Genomic DNA, 25,409 nt, shown 5'->3' on the forward strand with positions numbered 1-25,409 from the left:
AAAGTGTGTGGCTGAATCTTGCTAGCGTGCAAGTGACGTTGATAGATTTAAGCGCCATACTACATGGCGAAAAGACTTTGTTTGACATGGCGTCAAATCTTTTATCATCTCTGTCTTGTGGAATAGTGGGGTATGCAGACTTACTGTTTGATGAAGTCGCTGCCTGCACAACTAAACTCTCTGGAGTTGGATATTTACTTAGATATTTAGGATTTGAAGCTGGTACTCTGTATTTAGCAGAGAGTTTTTTATTTACTGCAGGGATATCTTCAGGAATCTCCCAATTTACAGATATTTTCCTTTGCCGAGCAGCATGAAAAGGGACAACGGGATCCTCTTGGGGTCCTTTATCTAATATATCAGCAAGGTCATCTTGCTGAAAAGAGGGTGCAGGTGTAGTCCACCCCATAAATTCAATTATTCTAGCCATAAGAGCCCTATAAGGTATTTTAGCATGTTCTCCAGGTTCCGGTCTAGCAAACTCTACTTCTGGAGATGTATCTTTACCACTTGCCTCATGTAGAGACTCCTGTAGGTCTTTTAACCTATTTTCTTCAGAGATGAATTCCTCTGGAATGGGTACTGTAGTCCTTTGTAGACCTAATGGTCTCTCATTGTCAGAGTCCTCCCCTTCTTCATATATGGAGGTCAAGGTTATAAAGTAATCAGACCTAGGATATGGAGTAACACCCATTTCTAGAGAAGAAGGAGCCAAATGTGTTCTTACTGCCTGAGAAAACGTCGTGGTTGTCGACGTGGACGTTGTAGGCTTCGACAATCCTGTAAAAGGTGTTGAAAACGTCGGAAAAGGCCTCGATGAACTCGAGAGGATCGGAATCCTACTCGTCGTCGTCGAGATTGTCAATGGCACTCTCGACATCGTGGTCGGGTTTTCGACACCTCTGGTGCCTGTGACGTAGTGGCAGTTCTAGACTTATCCTTCATCGGAGTCGAAGATGGCGTCCATGAGGCATATTTATGCGTCGAAGTTCCCTTTGACAACGGCGTCGATGACGCAGATTTGTGTGTCGAAGAAATCTTAGACCATGGTGTCAATGACGCAGTCTTATTGCCTTTACTTGAGGGTTCATGGCGCTCTCGAATATTTTTAATCGCCGGGTTCAACGACTCGCAGCGTTTTGATTTTTCGGGTCTTTCACCCAGGGTATCAGCTTTAGACGTCTCTGAGGGGGTCGAGGCCGCTTTCTCGAAAACGCTAAGCATTTTTTTACGGAATTCCTCCCACTTAGCCAGAGAGCTGTGTTTCGTGGGGCAGGTGACCCTTTCTGGGGAACTAGAGGAAGAAGAAGAGGGAGATCTATGGCGCCTCTTCTTAGAATGTCTCGATCTCAAAGAATGATGGGAACCGCTTTGAGATCTTGATCGGGAATGTTTCTTTTGACGACGAGGAGACGAATGCTTCGACTCAGCCGAAGAAACTTTTGTAGGGGTAGAAGTTTTAAAAGCCTTACCTCTTTCTAACTTCCCCTTACGCTCCTTCAAGGCTTACAGACCTCACACTCCGAACAGTGATGCTCCGATCCCAGGCACCACAAACCGATCCTGTGACGGTCCATTAAAGACATTTTCTTTCCACAGTTCGCAACATTTTTTTAAAACCGGACCGTGGAGTCGATGTTTCGGATGAAGATGCCATTGTTATAAATTTAGATTTTCGAAGAATAAGAAGATTTTTTTATGAAGAATGGAACCGAGCGTTACGTTTCCGAGGCTCACGAAGCGCGGAAAAATGGAACTGAGCAACGGACGCTGTGCAAGTCTATTTGTACTCATGACGACGTCGGTGCCGATACGGAGGCTGTCGAGGGACACCGACTCGACGGGCGTCGACGCGCAGCGCCCTCTACTGGAAAAAAATTCTGAGGCCAGCAAGCTGGAATGGATTATAGCAAAGATAAGGAATACGTCGGAGGACACAATCCCTTTGAAATATGTTCTGCTAATCAAAACGATCAGCCATGCTATTTGCCATGCCTACTGTAACGCCCATGTTAATGTCATTGCTGTCACACAAAGGTCCAAGTGCGGCTGAGGGGTATGCTTATGGCTTGACTAAGATGTTCAGAAATGTGGCATTCTCTAAAAGCTCCACAATTAATCCTTATGTGACCAATGCTCCCACATGATGGTAAAGAGGAGCCTCTATTTTTTGAGTTACACTTTTGCAGCCACCTTCAGCGCTTTACACTAGTAAGAGATTCTTCAACATATGACTAAGGAGTTCTATTGACAGTGTACCATCGAGTGGCCCATGGACCCCTGCGACTGCCCCATTCTAGAGCTAAAAAACATTTAACCGCTTCTACAGATGATCCAGACAGGTTAATCATATAATTGCAAAAATACGAAAGCCATCTTTTACATGAACAAAGGAGGAGTCAAGTTGTATCGCCTACTGTAAGTGGTTGCTAAGTGAATGAGAGGTGTCCCCTTTATACTCTACACTGTGTAATGTTCGTCTCCCATTCGCCCACTCAATGAAGAAGGAATCTTTGATTTTGCCTGAGAGGGAGCATATCTTGGGGCAGGGAAGACATGCTGGGAAGAAAGCTCTGAAGCCTTAAAAGTGGTGGCCTATTCTTCCATGTAGGTGTTTTGCAGAAGGCCATTTCAAATGGTCAATTTGCAGTACTTGGAGGTCGGTTTGATGAGGTACAGGAGTAGAAAAGGATCTCTAGTGACAAAGCATGTGTGCATATGATCACACCTGATGTCTACCACAGCTTTATTTGAGATTCCCAAGGGTTCCGTTCCTTACCATCATTGCCAAGGGATTGTTTCTTTTACAAGCAGTGGTGATTAGTCCTAGTGTAAGTTTGGTGGTTATCGAAAGTTTTCTTGAGTAGAGGAGTCACAGGGGTTTTCTTTAACAACAGGTGGCTAGGCACTTCCCTATGAGTGCAATGACAATGTGGACCATCACCTTGACATTTCCCTCCATGTTTTGCACGGTTGAATTTAGCCTAGATGAGTTTTGTGCTGCCTGATCATAAGGGATGTAGTGTTAGATCAGCCTTTGGATTTAGTCTTTTCTCTCTTACATGCACTGCAGGTTATGCATAGGATTTTAAATGTGCTTATTTTCTAAATTGGAAATCAATAGCACACTTTTTCTGATGGATTGGTAAGCCTTCTTAATGCTCAAACACAGTCTAGATGCTTGATTTGTGATGCATCGGAGCTCTCCATAGACTACAATTCAGCAGTCAAGAACAGGAGATGCAAGGACCCCAGGGAGTTCAATCCATCGGTTCCCTAGAAAATGCAGGAGGACCTTTCTGGAATTATGTGCTTTTGATTATAGTAGAGATGTTGTCAGAAAAAGGGGCCTGGTCCAAACCCCACTAAGTTTTCCATATTTTACTTGAGGAAAGATGCATAACCCAATTAATTAGAAGAGCAAGGGAGTAGCCATGCAAAGCACGCTTTCAGCAGTTATGGAGCCATTCAGTCTGGGCAGGGGTATTTCTCTTTGATAATTTTGTTTCACAGCTTGCTCCTCGGGTATATGTGGAACTGCATATCACTAGCATACATATGGAATTTGGTTGCACTAAATGCACCTGAAGACCAAACCTTAAACAGTGGTTCACTCTGGGAGCCACACAACACTGCTTATTCATTACTGGCAAACAAAGGTAAAATGTAATGTATATTTATTAAGGGCAGCCTAGGAGTTCACAGGAAAGCCTTTGAGCAAGAACTACATTTAATGTGCGGACATGCTTTGGCTGAACCACATCTAAATGTGAACTCAACTTGTGTTTGCAGGCAGAATATATTGAATTGACATTTCATCACTATAGAAAGCTCATGCGAAAGTCTGGAATTGGTAGGGCATATGCGCCCCAACTGGCAAGGAGCTGTTTGGGGGAGGCCAAATTATATCATATTACGTTCTGCCTCTAGGAGAATTTAAACACTCACATCGACTTCCAAGCTTCCGTTTGAAGAAGGATAGCTCAGAGGCAATGCTTTTGTCTTGGAAGCAAGATAATGCAGCGCAACACAGGTTTAAATCCTGATCCCGCACTTAGAAGCCACTCCTGGTATTAAGCGTGGTATAAAAGAAATAATATTATAATTCCAGATAAGCCACCATAAAATTCATTTGCAACCTATTTACACACTTTCAGAAAGAACCAATACCAGGTACACAGCACTGTGCTTCTAACTCTTTGGCTTTTGTTCTACATAGACTAAAAGCTAAGGCAATACTTCACACCTGATTTAGACGCTGCTGTCCTGAGGCACTTTTAGGGCAGGTTCCCACTTCACACTCCTACAAATATTCTTGGAAAGAAGAATGTTACGTCCCACAAGCCCCCTCCACCCTCGACACGCATATACCCTTTTCCATGCAATCTCAAGGTCCCACATGAATTCACTATTCTTCTTTTCTATTTTTTAATGCTATGTTTTACTGTCTTTTTATAGGACTGTGGTTTATGCAAATCAGAGCTGTGTTTCTAATATGTAAAGGCCTTATGTTGGCGTATGACTAACATGGAAAGCTCTTTAGATTTACTGGAGGGAACAAACAGACTGTTTGCGGTAACATCACTATGGAATGCTGATTCCAGTCCCCCAAAAGAGTGAACCACCTTTTTTCCTTTAAATGTATATGTATTATAAACAATAGAACACATGAAAAACCAATAAAGCTTAATTATTTAAGCAAACAAAAGAAATTGGGTAGTGCAATTCACCACACTGTAAAGAACAAAGGAAAAAAAATCTCACTTTGTAACCTGAATATCACCCTTAAAATAAAAATCAGACATGTCCAAGATGTACCTGTAGTATCTTGCCTGGTTATGAAAGATTCCGATGTGGCGGTGGCAGCGGGAGCAGCAGGTCGTGGGATTCTTCTTGCAATACATATCAAGCATGAGTGAAAATCTGTGAAAAAACAGGACCATTAGGCAGCAAGAGGTTGGAAAAGGGATGGATGAGCAAACGAATGAAGCTAACACGTGTGCTGCCTGTTCGCTGCAAAATGTTAGTCACATTTTTTAATTAAAATGTTAATTTCTTTAACAGGAGAATGATGTCGGTGTCATTCATGATCGCTTGGAATAAATTGGAAGAGTTGAGTGGATATGATTAGATTTGGCATTTCCCAGCAACAAGACTTCATCCGTTCGCGAAGTAGCGCTCACATGGCGGTGCAACTAATTTTAAAAGCAATCTCATCTGGCAGGCGCGCAGATTGAGATACAGGGCGGAAGCCAACTGCTGTCGCGGAAAGATTAACTATCGGGCAGTAAAACATTAGGTTTGTTCTTTCCTGCCAAGAGACCCTCTGCAAAGCTACAGCAAGTTTCTTCAACTAATGAGATGAAGGTATTCATTGGGACCGGTCGAAAGGGCCGAGATTTCCTCTAAAGCGAGTTTTGTTCTTCGGCTACGACCCAGGTACGTACGCTTAAAGGGACTAACCTACTCGGCCACCTAGTCACTACATGAAGCAAACATTTCCAATGAGATTGGGAGACAGACAACATGAAGGCTGTCATAATGTCACAACAATGTTGAATATTAAGCAGATGGGAAAGATGCAGAGACATTGCTGTACAATCTGTCCGATAGAGACAGCCTACTTGCATCATCCTGAGATCAGTTAAAGGAGTGCTGTTGCATTGATTAACATCTACCATTCATGATTTGACCATTGGTAATTTAGCTTGTGGTGGGGGAATACATATATACAATATTTTAACCCATCAGATTCAGAGTGTAATGACTACTCATAACATACAGGATACCTGACCTAACTAACTTGCTACCACTTCTCCAAGATCCAGGTTTCCCACCTTCACAGTGGTTGTCAACAGTGGAAAAGCAACACCATCTGATCCCACAAACAGCATCTGCAGCAATTTAGAACATCATGGTTTGTGAAAAGGAAGAGGAGAGCAGTCTACCCTTTTATACATTTATTGCAGTTATCATTCTTGCAATATATGGGGCCACAGCAGTTGGAAAAAGAACGGGTTTCTTGCCGTCTCACCTTCTCCCTCCTCTTTGATGGACTTGGGCTGAGAAACGGTGAAGCACTGCATTGCTTCATACCTCTGCCGCGCTTCTTGATTTCCCACACCTGGCTCGTCGGGAGGCCGGATGAGCATTCTGCAGTTAAAGGTATGGCTGCTGCGCCCCGTGGCTTCCTGAGGCCAGGGAACCCCATTCACTAAAGAAACAATGAAATCTCAAGGTTATGTATCCATCTCCAAAAGTAGCAATGCACTGCAGTAATGACAGTCAACAAATGTGCACAAAGCATGCAAATCAAGGGTCACTCAAACAAATAATACTTGTGTTGTTGTTTTCAAATTGGCCCTCTTCTTCAACCCATGGAGAATTAATGTAGCCTTACAGATCATTTAACTTGTGGTGGCTCATTATCCCATGCGATAATGACCCTTGCGAGGTCTATAAAGTGTGACGATTCCAGGTAATTCGACCCTTCTCCCCAACGTGTAGCCACTCCCTTTGGGACTAGGGGACAAGCCAAGTAGGATCCCACTTGAGATGTCTCTCGCTTAGTGGACAAGGAATCCCCAAAAAAGGGATTTTATTCACCACCCTTATGTGCGAGTCCCACTTGTTCGTCTGATATACAGGCATTACAAAGGGTAATGGTGTGCATGACCCTTTTGAAATAGCTGGAAAGGTTGCTGGCCCTTTAAAGACACCAGCATTACGTAAATCACAGAAACAAGGAATTGTCAATCTCGTTACAGCTTGAAGTATAAGGCGCCAGTAAGACCGGCACACAGAGAGAAGGAAAGCAAAAGGGAAATCCTCCGGAGTGAACCGCAGGAGGAGAGTCCCTTCCAGAAGGCAGAGACATGAAGCAGCCACACGCAGCTGACGTGCAAGAGCAGCACAGGACCCCACTGAACGCTGCTCTCTCTTATGCAGTGCTAAGCCAGCAAGAGACTACCACGACCGAAGAGGAGGCAAGACAGCATCAGAAGTGGTCAACCGCCTCTGTAAGCAGATGACCCTGAGAACCCATCGAGTACCGAAGGGCAGAAGCAGAATAGACAATAGAAGGCAGAAGCCAGCAAAGGAACCTGAGAAGCAGTTCCACTACAGCGAAGAGACAACCTGCCCCCAGGAATGCCGCTATTCGAAGCCAGGTAAGTAGTGGTTCCGGGGAACAAGGAGGAGAATGGAGAAGACAGGCCAGACCCCAAGCCAGGGCAAAAAGGACTATACCCCAAGCAGGTGTGAGAATAACATTTAACCAAGTCAGGATGAGAGCTAAGATACCCCAAGTAGGGGTGAGAGAAACCGTTACCCCAGACAGGGTGAGAACCAAGATACATGCAACACATTTTGGCTCTCCCTTTATTTCACAAAAAGACGACTAATAAGCAACTGACCGAGTGTATTGCAGACCTTTCTTGTTTTACCAGGTTGTGAACAGTTCGATGGACGGTGTCCCCCACCATTTTGTCGAGCAGTATGTTTGCTAGTTGCCATTCGTGGGACTGATTGATGGCTCTGCTGAGTTGATCCACTGTTTTACCTTAAGATGGAATGTTTGGAGCTGTAATTGTTTGTGGTTTGCCCAGTGCCATAATTGCTGGGCTTCTTGTGGTAATGTCCTGGACCTTGTGCCCCCTTGGTTTCGTATACAATACATGGCGGTGGTGTTGTCCGTCAACACTCTGACCACCTTGCTTTTGAGTACTGGCAGGAACGAGTGAAGAGCAAGGGACACAGTTGTTTTTAGCTGTTGGACAATGATGTGTAGTTTGGACTCTTAAACATTCCAGAGGCCCTTGATGGATGAGCGATCATTTGAGTGCCCCATCCCGTGAGTGACGCATCAGTTATTATCCTTTCCTGAAACAGTAACTCCCGGAAAGGCATCCCAACTGTGACGTGACAAGCTTCTGCCCAACATTGTAGTTGGCGTGCTAAATAAGATTTTATGAGCAACTTGTCGTTCCATGACCAGCTCGTTTGTGCCCACCGGTCCGTCGGAATCTACTGGAGAGGATGCTCTGCTCAGCAGTGGTCTGCCATTTAAAGTCACTCTTTTTTCCCTTGTGTTAATATACTGTGAATTTTAAGTGATTGAACACTGTTTTTACTCTATTGCTGCTATTGGGATTGTGTAATTTATTTTGAAGTAACTGGGGTTCTACCTGATTTCAGCAGCCTGCACTCGTTATTGAGTCTGCCTTTCATTTTTACTGTTGGATCACATCAGTGCGCGGCCAATCTCGCTCATCCCTCATGGTATAAATGTGCCAGAGAGATTGCCCTGTGCTAAAGGCAAGACCGTCTGTGCCCGTTCGAGACCTGTTTGGGCCATAGGCACCATATTTGGTACAAAAAAACAGCTATACTTAGATGACACGCCGGCTATTCACACAAAATGAATTCACAGCTCTACCACCTTCAAGTACTCACTGGCCTGAGGGGTTTAGAGTATCTCTTTCCTGCGAGGCCCAGGTCTGTATGGTCCAGGTCTGTATGTACATTCACTTAAAAGGGATTCTGATTAACGTCCAATCTGCCAGAGCTCATCAAGATGACATAGTTCCACTTTTGGAAGACTTAGAACCTGATCTTTTATGTATTACTGAAACATGGTTTACCTCAACCTCTGGCCCAGATATTGTTCAGATGATGCCTCCACAATATAAAATTCTACAACTTGATAGACCTGCAACCAAACCAGGAGGTGGGCTGGCCTTAATTCTTCAGTCTATGTTGAGCTGTTCTCCCATTCTTCTGGTGCACAAATTGCCATCTGAACTATTATTAGTCAGGCTCCAGTCTTCCCTGAATGTTCCTCTTCATTATCTTAATAGTTTATAGGCCACCAACCGATGTCACAGATATATTTTTATATGATTTTGGTCAGTTAGTGGCAGACCCATGACTGAAACCTCCTAAATTGGTTCTTTTGGGTGACTTTAACTTGCACCCAAACGACCCTACAGACCTTCTTGCAAAAAAGCTGTAGCTCTCTTGGGTGATTGCTTTCTTCTTGAGGAATCACCTCCCAATTCACAACACAGGCAATATGCTTGATCTTATTTTCTCCGATTTCGGTGAGCTTAACACTTTTAAAACCTTCCCCTTTTCCTGGTCCGATCACTACTTGCTTCCTTTTTCGATCACTGCTCAGATTCCTGTGTGTAAACCCAGTAAGTCATGGCAAACCTGCCAACACTGGGAAAGCATTAACCCATCCTCTATTATCAACATGCTGATCCCTCTAACCCAAGAAGGAGTAGTGGAAAAAAACAGATGTCGGTACTGCCCTAGTTGAAGCCATGCATAGCACCTCCGATGCTTTGGACCCTATAAGATCTTTTGCTTGCTTAAACCTTTGGCCCCTTGGTTTTCAGCAGAACTTAGACTAGTAAAACGAAACTGCCACCAAGCAGAGTGCAAATGGCATATTAACTTTGCCCTTTCTGTCAAAAAGATTTACACACAAGCTATTTAAGAATACAAAGGGCCATTAAAAAGGATAAATATTAACAGTTACTAACAGTAGTGACTATCGTACTTTTAATCCATAGTCCCCTTTCCTCCATACTGTATGTACGTCCCTCACGAGGGACGGGAGATGGACCCTTTTTCACCAGAAAAAAATCTTCCCCTTTAAATTTAGAGGCACGCAGCCCTGGAAGCCTGCTCTTGCCTGACTCCGCCCACCGGTGCCACTCCTCAGTCCCTATATGGGCATGTAAGTAAGCTGGCACTGGTTTGTGCTGCTCCTCCTTGATGGTCGCATTATCATCCCCTTGCTATGGAAGCCTTGGATAACCGGGCCTTAACCCACCAAACGTGGCAAACAAGGTATCTGCTATTTCCTCATTGAGATGGAAGGAGGAGGTCACTTTGGGTAGGAAAGCAGGGGGCATCCGCAGGACGACCTTGTTCCGGTGAAAAGTGGTGTAGGATTCTGATGCCACCAGAGCCTGGATCTTGCTGACTCTGCGAGCTGAGTTGGGGCCCACGAGCAGAGCTGTCTTTATGGTGACCAGCCTGATGTCTGCAGATTCCACTGGCTCAAAAGGTTTGTGCGCCGAGTACCCCAACCCAACATTAAGGTCTCACACCGAGTGTGGCTTCCTTATAGGCGTGTAAAGCCTGTGGAGGCCCGCCAGCTGTCGCTTGACCATTTACTCTTATATTGGCTCCTAGTAGCCTTGATTCTAGAGCCCTGGATGATCTCTAGGTTACCCTGAGGTAGGCTTAAGTTTTTCAGCATGACCTGCTCAGGGGCCACGCTGCGATGGCTAGCTTGTGACGAGCAGGGTGGAGTACCCTGCCCCCTGCTGGGCCAGGAGAGGAGCTGGGCCCAGCAGTAGGTGAATGGGAGGTCTGTCCGAAAGGCTGAGGAGCTTGGAGAACCATGGTCTGGCTGAACCGCTTCATGAGAGGTGGCCTGGACTAGCCAGTCCAGGTATGGGTAGACGTGGTGGCCCTGAGGAAGGCTGCCACTGCATTCATAAACCTGGTAAATACCCTGGGAGCCGAGTTGTGGCCGAAGGGTAGCACCTTGTATTGGAGATGGAAGCCCACGATCCTGAAGCATAGTAAGGAACGATGCGGCTGCCAAATCGGGACGTGTAGGTAAGCGTCCTTCAGATCCAGGGAGCACATCCAGTCTCCCCTGTCCAGTGTTTCCGCAATAAGATCTGGCGTAACCATCTTGTATTTTTGCGAGGGCGGGAGAGATTGAGGGTGGAAAGGTTCAACACAACTCTCTGGACAGCCTGGTTCTTTTTCTGTATGGTGAAAATCCTGGAAAAAAAGCCCAAGCCTTGCTAGGAGGTTGGGACTTCTTCCACAGCCTGACTCTCGACGAGCGACCGGATCTCCGCCAGCGGAGTTGCTGTTCCAATCTGTGGGACAGGAGGAGAGGAGGGAGGGAGGAGAGGAAGGTACTGGTAGGCAGTACCCCATGGAGACTACAGAGGATCCAGGGGTCAGAACAATTCTGCTGCCAAAATTGCACGTGAAAGGCAAGCCTGCCCCCCACTGGAGACACGTGGACCCGAAGGGGCGTGCCATGCCTCTTTTCCCTCTGAGGCTGTTGCGAGGAGAAGAATTGGAAAACTCCCTTGCCCTCCCCCACCCCCTTGTTATTTCCTCTGATGCTGACTCAAAGAACGGTCCGGTTGTCTGGACCTCCGTTCTTGGAAGCCTCGGAACCCGCCAAATGCGGCCTTTGTAAGAATAGATAAAGACTTTGCGGTTTGCGAGCTGTTCCTCTTTTTATCTAATTCCTCATCCGTGGTGGAGTGGAAGAGGTCACTGCCCTCGAAGGGATGGTCTAATATGTGTTTTTGGACATCAGGAGTAAACTTAGTAGCCTAGAGCCAGGCCGTCCTTCTCATGGCCACGATGGACTCCATGATGTCCTGCACTACCAGCCTGGATTCTCCTAGTCCCGCCTTGAAGTGCACTTGGCTCTGTGCCGTAAGTTCTGGGATGAAGTCCACAATTTCCCGCCAGAGCCCTTGGTTAGCAGCTGCCAACATGGCATCTGCATTGGCCTGCCGCAGGTGAAAGGAGGCGTTGGAGTACAGCTTCTTCCCGTACGCCTCCAAGATCTTCTCCTCCTTGTCTAGCAGCGTTGAGGACGAAGGTGGCCAAGGACGACTGAGGCTTGGAATAGAGTGACAACGCAGATATCACAGAAGAGTGTGGTTGAGGATGCGTTGAAAGCAAGGGTGTGTCCCCCTCCATCTGCCTGTACTTGGTGTTGAGGCGCCAATTGAAAGGTTGGGCCGAGTGCGGCTTGAGCCACCCCTTCTTGGCCAGGGCAACTACGTCTTTCTGCATTGTGATCCCTGTTTTAGTAGGGGGTCTTAGGGTGAGGACTTCTGCTAAGACCCCCTCCGCGGGCTGCTCTACCCCAGGCTGAGGAAGGCCCAAATACTCTACCAAACCTGCAAGGTGTTTGTGGAAGTCCTTGGCTGAAGATAGCACGTCGGGGTCCTCTTCCTCGTCCGTGTCCGCCAGGCTCGTGGGGTCTGTAGCTGGTGGAGGAGTGCTTAGCGCTGTGGGCTGCGGAGTGGAGGCCTGAGCCGGTGGCTGCTGCGGAGGCTGGTGTGGAACCACCTGTACTGTGGGAGGAAGGGAAGCCGGAATCGGAGGAGTGGGCTGGGGCAGCAGCGTCTGTGCTGGGGCCTGCGGCACCGCAGGAATGACTATGGGTGCCGGTGGGGGGACCTGAGGGAGCATGTCCCAGATGGAATCCCGGAGGCTGGCCCCCATCTTGGGGGTTCGCATCAACCCTAGGAACCTTTAATTGAACCTGTCTTCGGAGGTGAAGAGGTGGCAGGTGATATTGACGGAGTGGCCAAGGGCAACTGTGGCAGGGGCACACTCTGTCTGTGGTGCAGGGGAAACCTGCACTGCGCTGCTGATGGATAAACTGTAGGCCACGCCCCTAGCTGACACCAGTCCCCACCTTGTGACTCTCTCCTCCACCCGCTCCGCAAGAGGTGGTATTGGATGAGCGGCCATCTTGTCTGGCGCAGCTGCCATTTTGTCGAGCTGAGTGCCACCTGCCAAAGTCGTGGTGCCTGGATCTCCGGAACCAGCCCGGTCCAAGACGTTTGGTGTTGGAACAAAAGGCCTATTCCGCACCTCAGGCCGTGACCTGGAAGGCGTATTGCCCTCGGCAGAGCTGCCGGTAGTGCTGCGTGAAGGCGCCACCTCGGAAATGCCAGTACTAGGGCGTTGCCCCGAAGGAGTAACTTCGGTAAAAGAACCTTGCAGTCCCTCAGCACTGACACCAGAAGAATCCGGAGACCCCTCTGCCGTGAGGCCGATAGCTGGACTAGCCTTGGTATGTGTGCCGGTACTAGGGCAAGTAATCCCGGTATTTCAGGCCGAGACCTTGTAGGTGTTTCGCCCTCGGCGGATCTGCCGGTAGTACTGAGTATAGACGGCCCCTCAGACATGTTGCCGGTAGTAGGGCGTGGACCCTGGGGTGAAGACCGGTAAAAGAAGTTTCCCATCCCTCAGCACTGTAACTGGGAGGATCCACTGACCCCTCGGCCTACCGGCCGGTAGCTACCTAGCATCGGTACTTGTGCTGGTATGAGAACCTGAGCGGATCATCCCGCGCGGGCGTGTCCTTGGAAGGAGTCTCCCTTGCGGGGTGCCTGCTGGAAAAATGTGGCCCTACCTAGGGCCTGGATCGATGATTGACGAAGTCCTTCCGGTCCTCTGGAGGCGATCTCTGGATGGATGGACACCTGCTGAACCGTGTAGAATTCAACAAGCGCAGGGGAGGAACGTGACGCCTGAGGACCGAGTACCTGAATGATAAAAAGACAGAAGAGAAGTAAGTATCCGTGCATGGAATTACATGGCCGAAGCCAAACCCAGGAGCGCTGGTGAATTCGGCCTGCTCCCGTCGATGCGGAAAAGGGGGCTGAGGAGTGACTGGGGCAGAGTCAGGCGAGTGCATGCTCCCAGGGCTGCGCGCCTCTAAATTTAAAGGGGAAAAAGATTTTTTATGGAGAAAAAAGTTCCGTCTCCCGTCCCTCGCGAGGGACGCCCATACAATATGGAGGAAAGGGACGGGACGTAAGAGTACCGATCACTATGCCGACCGAATTTTGGTTGCCCCATGCTCAGCTAAAGAACTCTCAGCTCCTGTACACCCATTAGTACAGGCTTTGCACACACAATCTCAATGCAACCTTAGTGCTTCTTTCTTTAGGGAAACAATAAGTACCATTCGACTAATGATCAGGTGTGATATGCCGGACTCCTCCGATTCTGGTATCTCTGCCTACAATGTTAAAGAGAATCAGATCAGTGTTTTTCAGTTTAATAAAGTGACAGACAGTATGGTCTCAACTTCACTGTTGAGACATAAGTCTGCCTCTCCTATTGATCCAATTCCTCTTCGGATCATTCAATCCATTTCAGATAAGACCATCACTTTCTTTAGTGCCGCTTTGCAACACTCTTTCTCGACAGGCTTAATTCCAGGGCCTTTGAAAGATGCAGTTATTTCCACACTGTTGAAGGCGGCAAATCTCAACCCTGCTGTGGCAGAAAGCTATCAACCTATTTCTCTAATCCCGGCCCTCATGAAACTGATGGAGGATATTGCGACCCCACCACTTTTTGAAATCAAACTGTCTTCTGCACCCTTTTCAATCGGACTTTCGACCTGCGTGGCTACTGAGTCTGTAGTGGTCACAATCATGGGCGTTATTGCTCTGCTTAAAGACCCCAGAGAGTGGGAGCTCTTATTCTCCTCGACCTCACTGCAGCTTTTGACACTATTGACCATGGAATCTTGCTTCAGAGTCTTGAGAGGGCTGGAGTGTCCGGTGTTCCACTCTGATGGTTGGCCTCTTTCTAGGCTGCCCGCCTCCATTCTCCTGTACCCCTTTTAAGTCCCTCCCTACAACTGCGATTTGTGGGGTCCGTCAGGGGTCACCCTTGTCTCCCCTTTTGTTTAACTTATATACGTGATCTCTAGCAGATCTGGTCGAAGACCATGGCGTTCAATGCAGACGATACGCAGATCCTTTTCCGTTTAAATGCCCCAGCTTCAGATCCTCCCTCTAGGCTGAAGGACTGCCTTTCTTCAGTTGGACTGTGGATGGCCAAGAACTTATTTAAGCTTAACGGGCACAAAACAGAGATTCTCCTGGTTGGGTCTCATACTTTGGAAACTTAGTGGAATACAGACTACTGGCCCACCTCCCACGGCCCCTGTCCTGTACCAGTTCTAACAGTGAAATGTCTAGGCTTTCAACTTATGACCAATCGTTCGGGAGAAGCCCCCATTTCTTCAGTCTGCTAATCTGGCCTGGTTAAGCTGAAAGTCTTTAAAAAAGAAAAGTGTGACCTTTCCTTCTTCCTGACTCTAAGGTCAAAGTAGTTACCTCATCTATTATGGACTCCGTTGATTACTGAAACGGCATCTACCTTGGACAGCCTGACGTTCTGCTGCAACGTCTTCAAATTCTTCAGAACTCTGCCGCTTGGCTGGCTTTGGGAGCCCCTAGACTTTCACATTCTCAAGACCTACTCCGTCAGCTGCACTGGCTCCCGATTAGGAGTCGGGTTAAGTTTAAGACTGTGTCTTGTGCACCAAGCCATTCACAACTCTGGCGCAGTCTTCCTTAGGTCCAAGTTGAGTCCCTACAAACGTGTGAGAGCTCTCTGCTCCTCCTCTCAAGCTTTGTTATGCATCCCTAGGTTTCATAAAGCTCAGGCAGAAGGAAGATCTTTCTCTGTGCTGGCTTCCGTGATTTTAAACTCCCTGCCGATGTACCTCTGCAACATCACTAAACACCACCAGTTTGGAAAGTCTTTGAAGACTCACCTGTTTTGATTCTGCTCTGCATCAGCTTTACTTATCTCTTTCCTAGCACCTAGATGCATCCTGGCCTTAGTCTGCGCTTTACAAATCTCTATACAATACAATCAGCGGGATACATGAGGATATTGGGCTTCATTACAAGTTGGCCGGTGTGGTAATAACGTGCCGGTAATAACGTTAACCGGTACGTTACCGCACAACTGGAAGTTTGCCGGTGGGGCACCCGAGTTACCTCCAGCTAACAGCCTTACTTGCAAAAATTCTGAAATTACTGGGGCCGGTAGTACCGGCAAATCTCCCCATTCCGTCCAATGGGACTCAATGGAATGGGGATTTACAACCATTGCCGGCACTCGTAATCCGGCGGTAATAGCGTGGGACTGATTCCCGGTAATGGCAATACAGTTTGGTGGTATCTGGGTAGATTTACCGCCCAGCTACTACCAAACGCGTAACGAGGCCCATTGTCCATAATAGCTGCATGTATGTTCCTACTGACATGCTATTCCCTGGCCGGAATTTGTTTAGCAGACAGGGAATTGAGAGCGTGCTTTTCTGGGAGGGAAGGACCCAGCCCTGGAGGGTGTCGAATTCTGCCACTAAGAACGCTGAGGTGTTGGATGGCTTGAAGTAGGATTTGTCAGTTTATTGTGAAGCTGAGGTGTGAGAGCATGTGTATAACGCGCTGGATGTAGACTTGCTCCTTTGACTCCGAGGATGTCCATATCAGCCAATCGCTGAGGTAGGGGTATACGGGTATAGGGACGTGGCCACTGGGTCCAGGAATTTTGTTAATGTCCTGGGTGTTGAGCGCAACCCAAATGGTAGCACTTTGGACTGATAATGGTCGTTTCCCACGGCAGACCTTGGAAACCTCCTTTGCGCCTTGTGAATGGGGATATGGAAATATGCATCTTTGAGATCAAGTGATGCTAAAAAAAATCTACTTCCTTTACCGCTTTTATGATGTCAGATCATTTTTAATTTTTGCTTCTTTACTTTTTTTTTTTTGTTTTGTTTACTTGTGTGTAATCCAAATAGGATTTTTACAAAAGAAGAAATGAGGAAATCGTGTGTTTGCTTGCGTAATGTTTGAAAGTCATGGTATCATTTTCATGGTCTGTTGAAGAATCTTTAATAGCGCTATTTGCCAGACAGCTCTGTCTCCGCCTATCATTCTGTGCCACCATTGTTCTTCTTCCAACTGTTGGCCGTCAGTCAGAAAATGTTTAAGGTAGGCAGATCTAATCGTCTGATTTTTTGGGCAGGACAGGAGCAGAGGGTGAATTGTCTCTTTTCCTGTACTACATAGGCGGCAGTCGCTGGTCGCAGAGAGGCCTCGTATTGCCAAAATTTAATTTGTTTCTAGTAAATTCAGTCTGGCCCTAAGAAAGTAGTTGCGTGCCGGTCTGCTTGGAAATTTAGCTATGTATCCATGTAGCTCGTTGAGCTTGCACGTCGTTTGTGGTAGGTGTGTGGTGAGTTTATTTACAGCCGCAGCACCTAGAGTTGTTGACCAGTCTAGGTTTTTGAGCTTTTGGATTAGTCTGACTGGGTTTGTGATTAGATCTTCTTCAGTGCAGACGATGGAGTTCAGTAAGGAACTGTTGTCGTTCTTCCAGACAGATAGCATTTTGACAGTTTCCTCGTGCATTTCTTTACCTATCAATGCGTAGATTTTTTGGCTGCTTTGAATTAGGCATTTTCGGTATAGGAGCAATGAGTTGGCATTTATTGTTCCCAATAAGGACAGAAGACTGAGTTCTCGCCGTATTACGGGCATCGATGTTGATTCGGGCAGGGACAGAACTGTCCTCTAGAAGTGTGCTTCCAACCGTGGCCAGACTTTTTTTTTTGGTATTAGGGGCATCACCTCGGCACCGTATGTGATTGATGGAACAACTTTCATCTTGTTAAATTGGTTTGCCGGAATGGTCGAAAATCGGCCAAATTTCAGATCGTCTGCCTTTCCTTGAGCAGCCAGCTTTTTTATTTTGCGTTCAAGGTTTTCTTGCATTGAGGTTTCTTGTTTTGAACTGTCGAGGGTTACGGCAGGACAGTTAAACTCTTATTTTTTCTATTTCGCTCTCATCGAGATACCTTCTTTGCTTTTCTTTTTTCTTTATTCTCCATAATCATTATTTTAGTTTTGCCTTTGTTGATTTTCGGGTTGTTTTCTGTTGTGTAGAGAGTAGGTTGTTTAGCTGGCTCTGGAGACCTAATGGGGTCTGTCGAAGAGGATGAGGTCGTCCGCATACAGATATCGACTGATTTTAGCACTGGCCAGTTTTGGCGGAAATGTTCTGGAGAGATCTTCAGTTTCCCCGTAGTCACCCATGTAGGCTAGGAACAGAGCCGGTGCAAGGGGACATCCTTGTTTGAGCCCTCTTCCGGTGGGGATTTCTGCAGAGAGGCTCCCTTGTTGGGTTAGTCGCACTTGGAGTGTCGTGTCAGTGTGTAGTGCCTTTATAGGCGAGAGAATCTCATTTGATTTGGGCAGACCCACTCTGCTAGTTTCAACCAAAGTCGAGTTCTGTCTTAGGAGAATTGCCCATTCCGTTGGATGGTTTTTAAGATCCATGTTGGTTATACCATCAGGCCTGGCAGCTCAGGAGCTTTTAAGTTTTTTAAGTTGATCAGATATCTCTTCATGGTCATCAAGGGATAAACATATCGAGGGGGTAGTATCCCTGGGTAGGGTTTTCTGCTGCGGTGGAGTTTTGAAGAGTAGCGTAAAGTGATTGATCCATTTCGGTTCACTGATGCTGTTCAAAATCAAGTTTTCCCCGTGGGCGTTGTTGTTCTTATTAGTGACCAGAAGTCTCTGGCTTTGTTGCCACAAATTGCTTTCAGAATGTTTTCAGAGTCTCTCGGATATAATTGGAAGCACTGATTTTTCACCCTTTCCGATAATCTTTTGTAACTGCCAGTATTTTTATTTCTGCTTGCTCGGTTATTATGGACTTGGCCAATGTCTTTGTTTTTCAAAAATTCCCGCCTTTTAGCTGCGCGTCATATGAGTAGTTGTGGGAAGTGCAAGTTTTTCGATTCATTGTGCCTTTAGTTGTGTAGGGTAAGAGTAGAGACACATAGTCGGGTATCGTTTTTCGTTCGGGACTTCAGCTGGTGGTGTATCTCCTAGTCAATTCTCTGACTAAGGCTGCAGTAAGTTTTAGACAATTTCCCCTGGTTGCTCGGTTCCACCCGGAAAGACCTAGTTGTCGGCTTTTCAAAATGGTTTGACCAAGTTGTTATTGACTGGTTATGGTCACTTTCCGCTCTGCCGCGGACCTCAAAAGAAGTTATCATTTGTAAGAATGGACGTGATGCGTAAATGTAGTCTATGGTGCCCTGCAAATCTCCCTGCTCCCAAGTCGGGAGACGGTTGTTGTTTCCAAAGACAACGTCGAGGTTGAGCATGTGTTATGAGGCCATTAACTTAGACCATAGTTGGCCTCTTTGGGCGGCCGCTGTTTGTTTATTGATTCTTCCATTTTTGTTGTGAGTCATTTGACATGATGCATTCAAGTCACCACAAATTATGAGGAAGGCCACCCGATGAGTGGCCTGAACGTCGATCGCTTTTTCCAGCATGTCGAGGTAGGTTTTCGCCTGTATGGCTGCCGGATTCCAGTAGGTGTTAAGAATTGCAATGAGTGTGTTGGGTAATGTCGACATCTGTTCCCAGTCTAAGAGAACTGTCAGCACTGATAAGTTTGACTGGAGAATGTCTTTTATCCTGTGACCTTTTCCGTTACGACACGCCATGAGGAGGCCTGATGAAGGGCAACCTAATAGGCCTTTTCTTGCGGGTGCCAAAACGAGGTCATACACGTCCAAGACTGGTTTGTCTAATAGCCAAGTTTCTTGGAGACAAATGATATCAAAGGAGGCCAGGTTTGCGTCTCCCGAGGCAGTCAGATGGAGATGGCCTTGCGTGTTCCAAGAGCAGAGTTTTAAGTAGTTTGAGCATTGGTCGACTGACGAGTCGTCGCTTTCATCGGATTGCCAACCTGCGAGTTGCTATTTCTTACGGGTTAAAGTCAGGGCCTTTGGCAGCCAGGACCATATGCCTTGTTGGAGCTGGCCTTTGTCTCTCGAATTTTCCGGTGCCTTTATGGTCTCTGTTCTCCGATTACGGGAACTTTGAACTGCTGAGGTTTGGGCAGTTTCCATTTTGCTTGGGCGGCGTGTGTAGATCTTGGCCTCGGGTTCTGCGTGTTTAGCTGGATTTATGGGTCTTTCTCTACGGGTCGAACATGATGTTCATTCAATTTTGGTTTCCGTATGAGATGTGGGATGGGTTTTAAGTTCTCTTCTCTCTTTTGATCGAGGATCTTCTTTGTTTCTCTTAACAATGACATTTTCCTCCCGTCGGTTGTTCTTCTGAGAGTATTTAAGGGAGGCATTCGAACATGGTGACCTATTTCGAGTGTTCTGGTGGACCGGCGATTGTGGTGCATGGTCCTTAGTTGTTTGTTCCGCGAGTATGTATCCCAGTTTTAGGAGCTTGTCGGACTCTTGCCTTATTAGAGTTTTCACCCTCGTTGATAGAATATATAAGTGGGTCTTAGCTCTTCGAAGGGTATTGCTTGGGTCCACGATCTTCAGGTCATCTGATTTGATCCGTCCGAGGGCGGGAATAAGGCTGAATAGAGTAAGGACTCTTCTGTTGAGGATGATTTCATCGTAGTTTTCTGGGCACTGTTACAGTTTTAATGCCCATGTTGACTTGTCTGTGCTCCTTGTCGGCTTGAGATAGGTCTCTAGTCTAGATTTGTAGCAAAATGTTTGCGGTTTAGATTTGTCTAAAGGAGTTTTTTCGTTCCATCTCGACTGCTTGGTGTTTCTAGGTGAAATGTCTCCACGAAGCTTCCTACCCTTATGAGTGTGATCAGAGTGCTTGCGAGACTGAGGAGTCTTGTGTGGTGGGGGAGACGAGTTTATCCTAGGTAGAAAGGAGACTTGTCTGGTCACAAGATGGTTAGTTGGTTCCTTATTGAAATCTTGGTGTAGTTTGGTCCTTCGGTCCTCCAATGTGGGGAAAGGGAAGGGTGGGTCCTCAGTTTCTCCATTGTTCTGGGTCGGACGTGGTGTTGCTTCGGTCGTGTTCCCGTTTTGATCTTTGGTTTCCTCCTGATTCCGACTCGTTGAAGGAAATGCTGAGTCGTTTTCAATATGTTGGCTTATGTTCATCAAGTGGTCGGAGTCTAAGGAATCTTCTGTTTTAGGTGAGTTATGAGGACAATTGGGTTTAGCGATCTGTAAAACGAGACCCACGCCGGTTGGGTGGTTTGCATTGCCCCTAGGCTTAGGGGGGTTTATTTCTGACCGTGGAATGTGTGTCGCCTAATGTGCTGGATCAGTGTTTTCCACCTGGTTGTCTTTTGTTGATGAGAATATCGAGGAGGCTCGGTCCTGGCTGTCCCTCTTAGGTCGGTTTGGTGGACTTTTATGAGGATGGTCGTCAACGATAAGGATAACATCACGGGTCTCGGGCCTACAGGTTTCGGTCATGATCTGAGTCTGCACCAGTGAGTGTGGCTTTCGCTGGTGTGGTAGGCTGAGTTTTAGTTTTGTTTGGGTTAGTAACGATACCTTGTTCTCGTTGAGGTAAATATCCAGGTGGGTGGTTTGGATTTGTGTTGGTCATCTTTAAACGTTCATCCAGTGCAATGATGTATCCTTTCAGATAGATTAATTTCGTATGCATCATTGCTTGGATGGTTGTGTGGTCTTTCAAATTCTCGTTTATGGATTCATATAACTTTGTGAACGGTGCCAAGGCAATGGTGACCGCTGACATAATAGATAAAATATCACATTTTTTCGTGGGTGTCTCGTTTGGTGTTCCTGGCAGATGGGTGTTTTTTGGAAGGTGAGGTATTGAAGTGGCTTTCATGGGCCGGAAGCTTTCGGACAGAGTCTGTGGAAGAAGTCTGGAAGAAGTCGGACGAGCTTCGCCATTCGTGGTCTAAGTTAGTTTTCTGTTCGGTGTTTCTCTGAAATCACCAGCCTGATGGATTCCTCTCGAACGCCGGTGGCTTTTTTCCCTGGCCCTTGAAGCCTGGGTGCCTGGAAGCGGAGTGTACAGGGATGTGGTTCCTTCTTCTGCGTCCTTTTCCACTACTCGGCACTCTATTGTAGGTACGATTAGTTCGGGTTCCAGCTCTGGTGCAAGTGTATTTTCCTGAGCAGGAGGGGCTGATACAGCTGGTCTCTAACTGCTTTGTGATTCAGACTGAGGTGGCGTTTTTGAACATGGTAAGGCCTCCTCTCGGTCTGGTGATGGTAGTATCAGTGACCTAGGGGGAGGGATAGGTAGTAACGCTGTAGCCGGCGGGGTGACACAGACTTGTGGGGAAGAAACTGGCACTCTATCATCTTCCCCTGTCTCTCGTGGCAGGGATTGGATCTCTTGGAGCTCATTATGCGGTGCATCAGTTTTAGGTGGGGCTTCAGCGATAATGTCTGTTTTTCTGGACTTGTGCGGAGGTTGGCAGACACCGCCAGGATTTCTGCATCTGTAAGTTCGTCTCGGCTGCCCGAAGACAGGGGAGTAAATGAGTTGAATAAGTCAGTCACAAGGTTTAAAGCTGAGGGTTTGCTGGAGTCTGGCTTCCAGATCTTTTTGCTCGATTGTGTCCTGCAGTCAGTCTTTGTCTGCTGGTTTTTAAATTCCCTTTCACTTTGTATTGACACTTTTTTTCCTTTTGTCTGGCTCCAGTGTCACTTCTTGCTTTGTGGGTTTGTATTCTTTTGATTTTTCTCTGGGTTGTGCTGTTGCAGAACGGCTGCCCCATTGGGTAAGGGCGATCTTAAAAAGCTTTGGTCTTCAGAGAAAGTTGGTATTCACAGGATGGTAGTGCAAAGCCTTTTTTCCCTGGGTCGGTGTGTATTATTGCATTAGTCTTGCTCAAATTTTGGGAACACTGGTGGTTTGGTTTACTTGGCGTTTCTTCGCTCGGGGTGGGGGGGGGTACAGCTATTTTTTCCTGTAATTTAAAGAGGCTTGGAGATTGTCCTGCCTGTGGGCGAGTCCTTCTGTCCTCGCTTTGGGAAGCGCGGGGTCCGCGGGGAACGAAGCATCGCTGGTGGACTTGAGGAAATGGAAATTGTTTTGTTTTGGAGCTCCTGCTCCCTCCCAGGGAAAAGCACTGTTAGCACAGTTACGTTGGTTGCCAACTTCCACATCGGCCAGAATTGGTGCGCCTGCCTCAGATGTGCCCGGGCCCCTCCCTTCCAGCTTGCGGCGTTCGGCCCTCCCTCCGGAGGAAGCCAGCGGCCGGATCGAGGAGGGGGAGACCGACAGGCAGCCCCGTCAGGGTCAGAGACGGCGCGAACTTCTGCGATGATGCCTCCAATGGTGGATCCACTCCAGGACCCGCAGGTGCCGTCTCTTCAGAGGTGAGGGCCGTAGCTGGCAATATTTCTTCTTCTTCACAGGATTCTGAGACCTTTGTCGGAGTTGTTGCAGTGGCGTCCTCTCCACCTTTTGGACGCTGAGTTGGTGGGTCCTTTGTCGGATGACAGGCTGGAGGGTGATTTGTAAGGCGTGCGAGTGCACACTACGAAGCTGACATCCTCCTTCTTTGCCCGGTACCGAGGTGGTAGAATCAGCAGTGTTGGCAGGATCCGCAGTCATGACAGCCAAGACTGCAAGACTGCTACTCCCCGCGTCGACTCTGCGGAGAAAAGGAGTCTTTATGCAGGTAGTAGAACAGGCCTCCACAGTAGCAGTGTCAATGAACAGGAACAACAGACTTGTGTGGGAATGAGGTGCAAGACTGCCACTCTCCACCACTCCGCGTCTGCGGAGCAAAGGAGTCTTTATGCAGGTAGTAGAACACGCCTCCACAGTAGCAGTATCAATGAACAGGAACAACAGACTTGGGTGGGAATGAGCAGCAAGACTGCCACTCTACGCCAAACTTGCTTCTTTATGGACTTGTTGAGGCCTCTCAGGTCCAAGATTGGTTGAGGCCTCTCAGGTCCAAGATTGGTCTCCATGATTTGCCTGGCTTTCGTACGACAAAGAACCGCGAGTACGTTCCCTTGCCTCGCTGGTTTCTTGGTACCTTTTCTATGGCTTGCTTGATGAGCATTTTTTCCACTTCGTTTTGCAGGACTCGCAAGTGTGGTTGTTTTTGTGCACTTAGTGGAGTTTTAAATGGTGGTTTGCTGAACTCCAACATGCAACCTATTTGGATCGTGTCTATGACCCATTTGTCTGTGGTAATTTGCTTCCATTGTTACAGGTGGTACTGTTACGCTCACCTGGCTCCCACAGGGGCGTCGGTCGGACCCGGACTGCTGCGGCTTCCACCCACGTGATGCGTAGTGCAGCGATGACTGACTGGAGAGATGGGTTTAGCCACTTGTGGATTCAAGTGATAGCACCCCCACTGTCCTCCCCTCTAATCACCTCTGAAGTGCCCTCTCAGCAATCTCACCTTATATTCTTGAAGGATGAGCCCTCCATACTGCGAAGTACGCAGGGGCGCGTTGATGACCAGTTACTTCACTGGCCTGAAGATATTGGAAGAGTTGTAGACGAATCCTGACTCCCAAAAGGTCCTGGCGAAGAGTCGTAAGTATATAGTTTGTAAGAGTTCAAAATGTCTGGAATTCACTCCTGTCCAATTCCTCGTTTATCTTGCAGCTTTGACCCAATAAGAAGATCGACAGCTGAAAGCGCTCCGGTAAAAGTCTGTGTTACCCAACACTGTCCGGTAAATAATGCCAAGGGTTAAACTTGCTGCTTTCTCCTTTTCTCACAGGTGCGGCATAAGAAGATGTGGCGTGCTGATGAATAATACCTCCGGCGGTAAAATCAGGTAAGCATATGGCGGCTAAAGAGATTGTCTCTGTCTGTTCTCTCTGCTCACCTTGTTGTTTCTTGTCCCCCTTAGGTGCCGGAATTCGGCGATGTAAAGATGGAGACAGCGCCGGATCGAAGAGATGCTGCGTGGAACGGTGAGTATGGCGTGGCGCTGCTGCTGGCGATGCGACGCGTTTAAAACAAAGTCTTTCCTCAGGTTTGAAGATGCGATGAATCCGGGATCAGGTAAGAAATCAGGTAATACTCTTGTTCTAACCTTTGCTTCTTTCCTTCTTGCTAGGTGCTCCAGGTTCGAGGCGGGCGTGGCAGAAGGCTGGATGCTGCTGCTGGCACGGTGAACGTTACGCTGCTGGATGCAGAATAACACGAAGCGTGTGCTGCTCTTTGGGCGTGGTTTATATAGCCTCCAAAGTAGTCCCAGGTAGGTATTCCTCCCCGACCACAACCGAGTAACAAAATAGTCCCCAAGGTAAAGTAGTCCCTTCCAGGCCTCACATGGGGTTGGATCTTCTTGCAGCATGGTCTGCATCAGGTAAGTGTGCACTTATGAGCCTGGCGCCTATGGCGCCAGGACTGAACCCACACAGCCCCTAGCAGGGGTTGCTGGGTTTTCTCAAGGCAACATGATGCCTGCTCCCCGGGCTGATGGACGTGGTCTGGATGCCCGGGGTATGCATCATGACAGGTACTGTAGATTGCCTCCCACTTGTGTGGTTTGTCGAGCTCTTGTGGGGGCTTGAAAGCTGTGTAAGTCAGGCTTGCTTCTGTTGTCTCCCCTTTTGGGCAGTTGGTCCTTGGCACCTTCTGTTGCCGTCTTGTAGTCTTTTTGGTTGTATGGCTATGACTTTCTGTACCCTTGAGAATAACCTTGAGAATAGGATGATCACCTCTGGTAGAATCTGTTCCCCTGCTGGAAGTCAAGTGACCTGAAGCGCCTCGAAAAGGACCGAAAGGTGCGCTATGACTGAAGGGAGGTCAAAAGACCTTGCTGTGTCTGTTTTAATTGCCTTCATGGCATCATCAATTTTCAGGTCAAAAAGCTGGTCACCCTCAAACAGCATGTCTATGAATTTTGCCTGTGCATCTTCTCTGAAGTCAGTGCACTTTAGCCAGGTCTGTCTTCTTGAAACCACTTCATTGCTGATCCGTTTAAAACCTGTTTATGTCCGATCTACAGCAATGCTGATGGCATGATTT

At 47.5% G+C, this 25,409-nt stretch overlaps 1 protein-coding gene across 6 annotated transcripts in view; it reads right to left on the reverse strand.

Annotated features, from left to right (window-relative positions):
• The window catches only part of NCOA1 (nuclear receptor coactivator 1), a 1,575,181-nt gene that overhangs the window by 555,852 nt on the left and 993,920 nt on the right, over positions 1-25,409 (reverse strand). For all 6 annotated transcript variants that reach the window (XM_069605680.1, XM_069605681.1, XM_069605685.1 and 3 more), the window contains 2 exons: positions 6,035-6,214; positions 4,819-4,923 (listed from right to left, as the gene is read on the reverse strand). In XM_069605680.1, coding sequence (XP_069461781.1) covers positions 4,819-4,923; positions 6,035-6,214 — 285 coding nt within the window. The remainder of the gene's footprint in view (positions 1-4,818; positions 4,924-6,034; positions 6,215-25,409) is intronic.

This window comes from Ambystoma mexicanum, chromosome 4p (assembly GCF_040938575.1).
Source record: "Ambystoma mexicanum isolate Mex_15411 chromosome 4p, UKY_AmexF1_1, whole genome shotgun sequence".
Lineage (NCBI taxonomy): Eukaryota > Metazoa > Chordata > Amphibia > Caudata > Ambystomatidae > Ambystoma > Ambystoma mexicanum.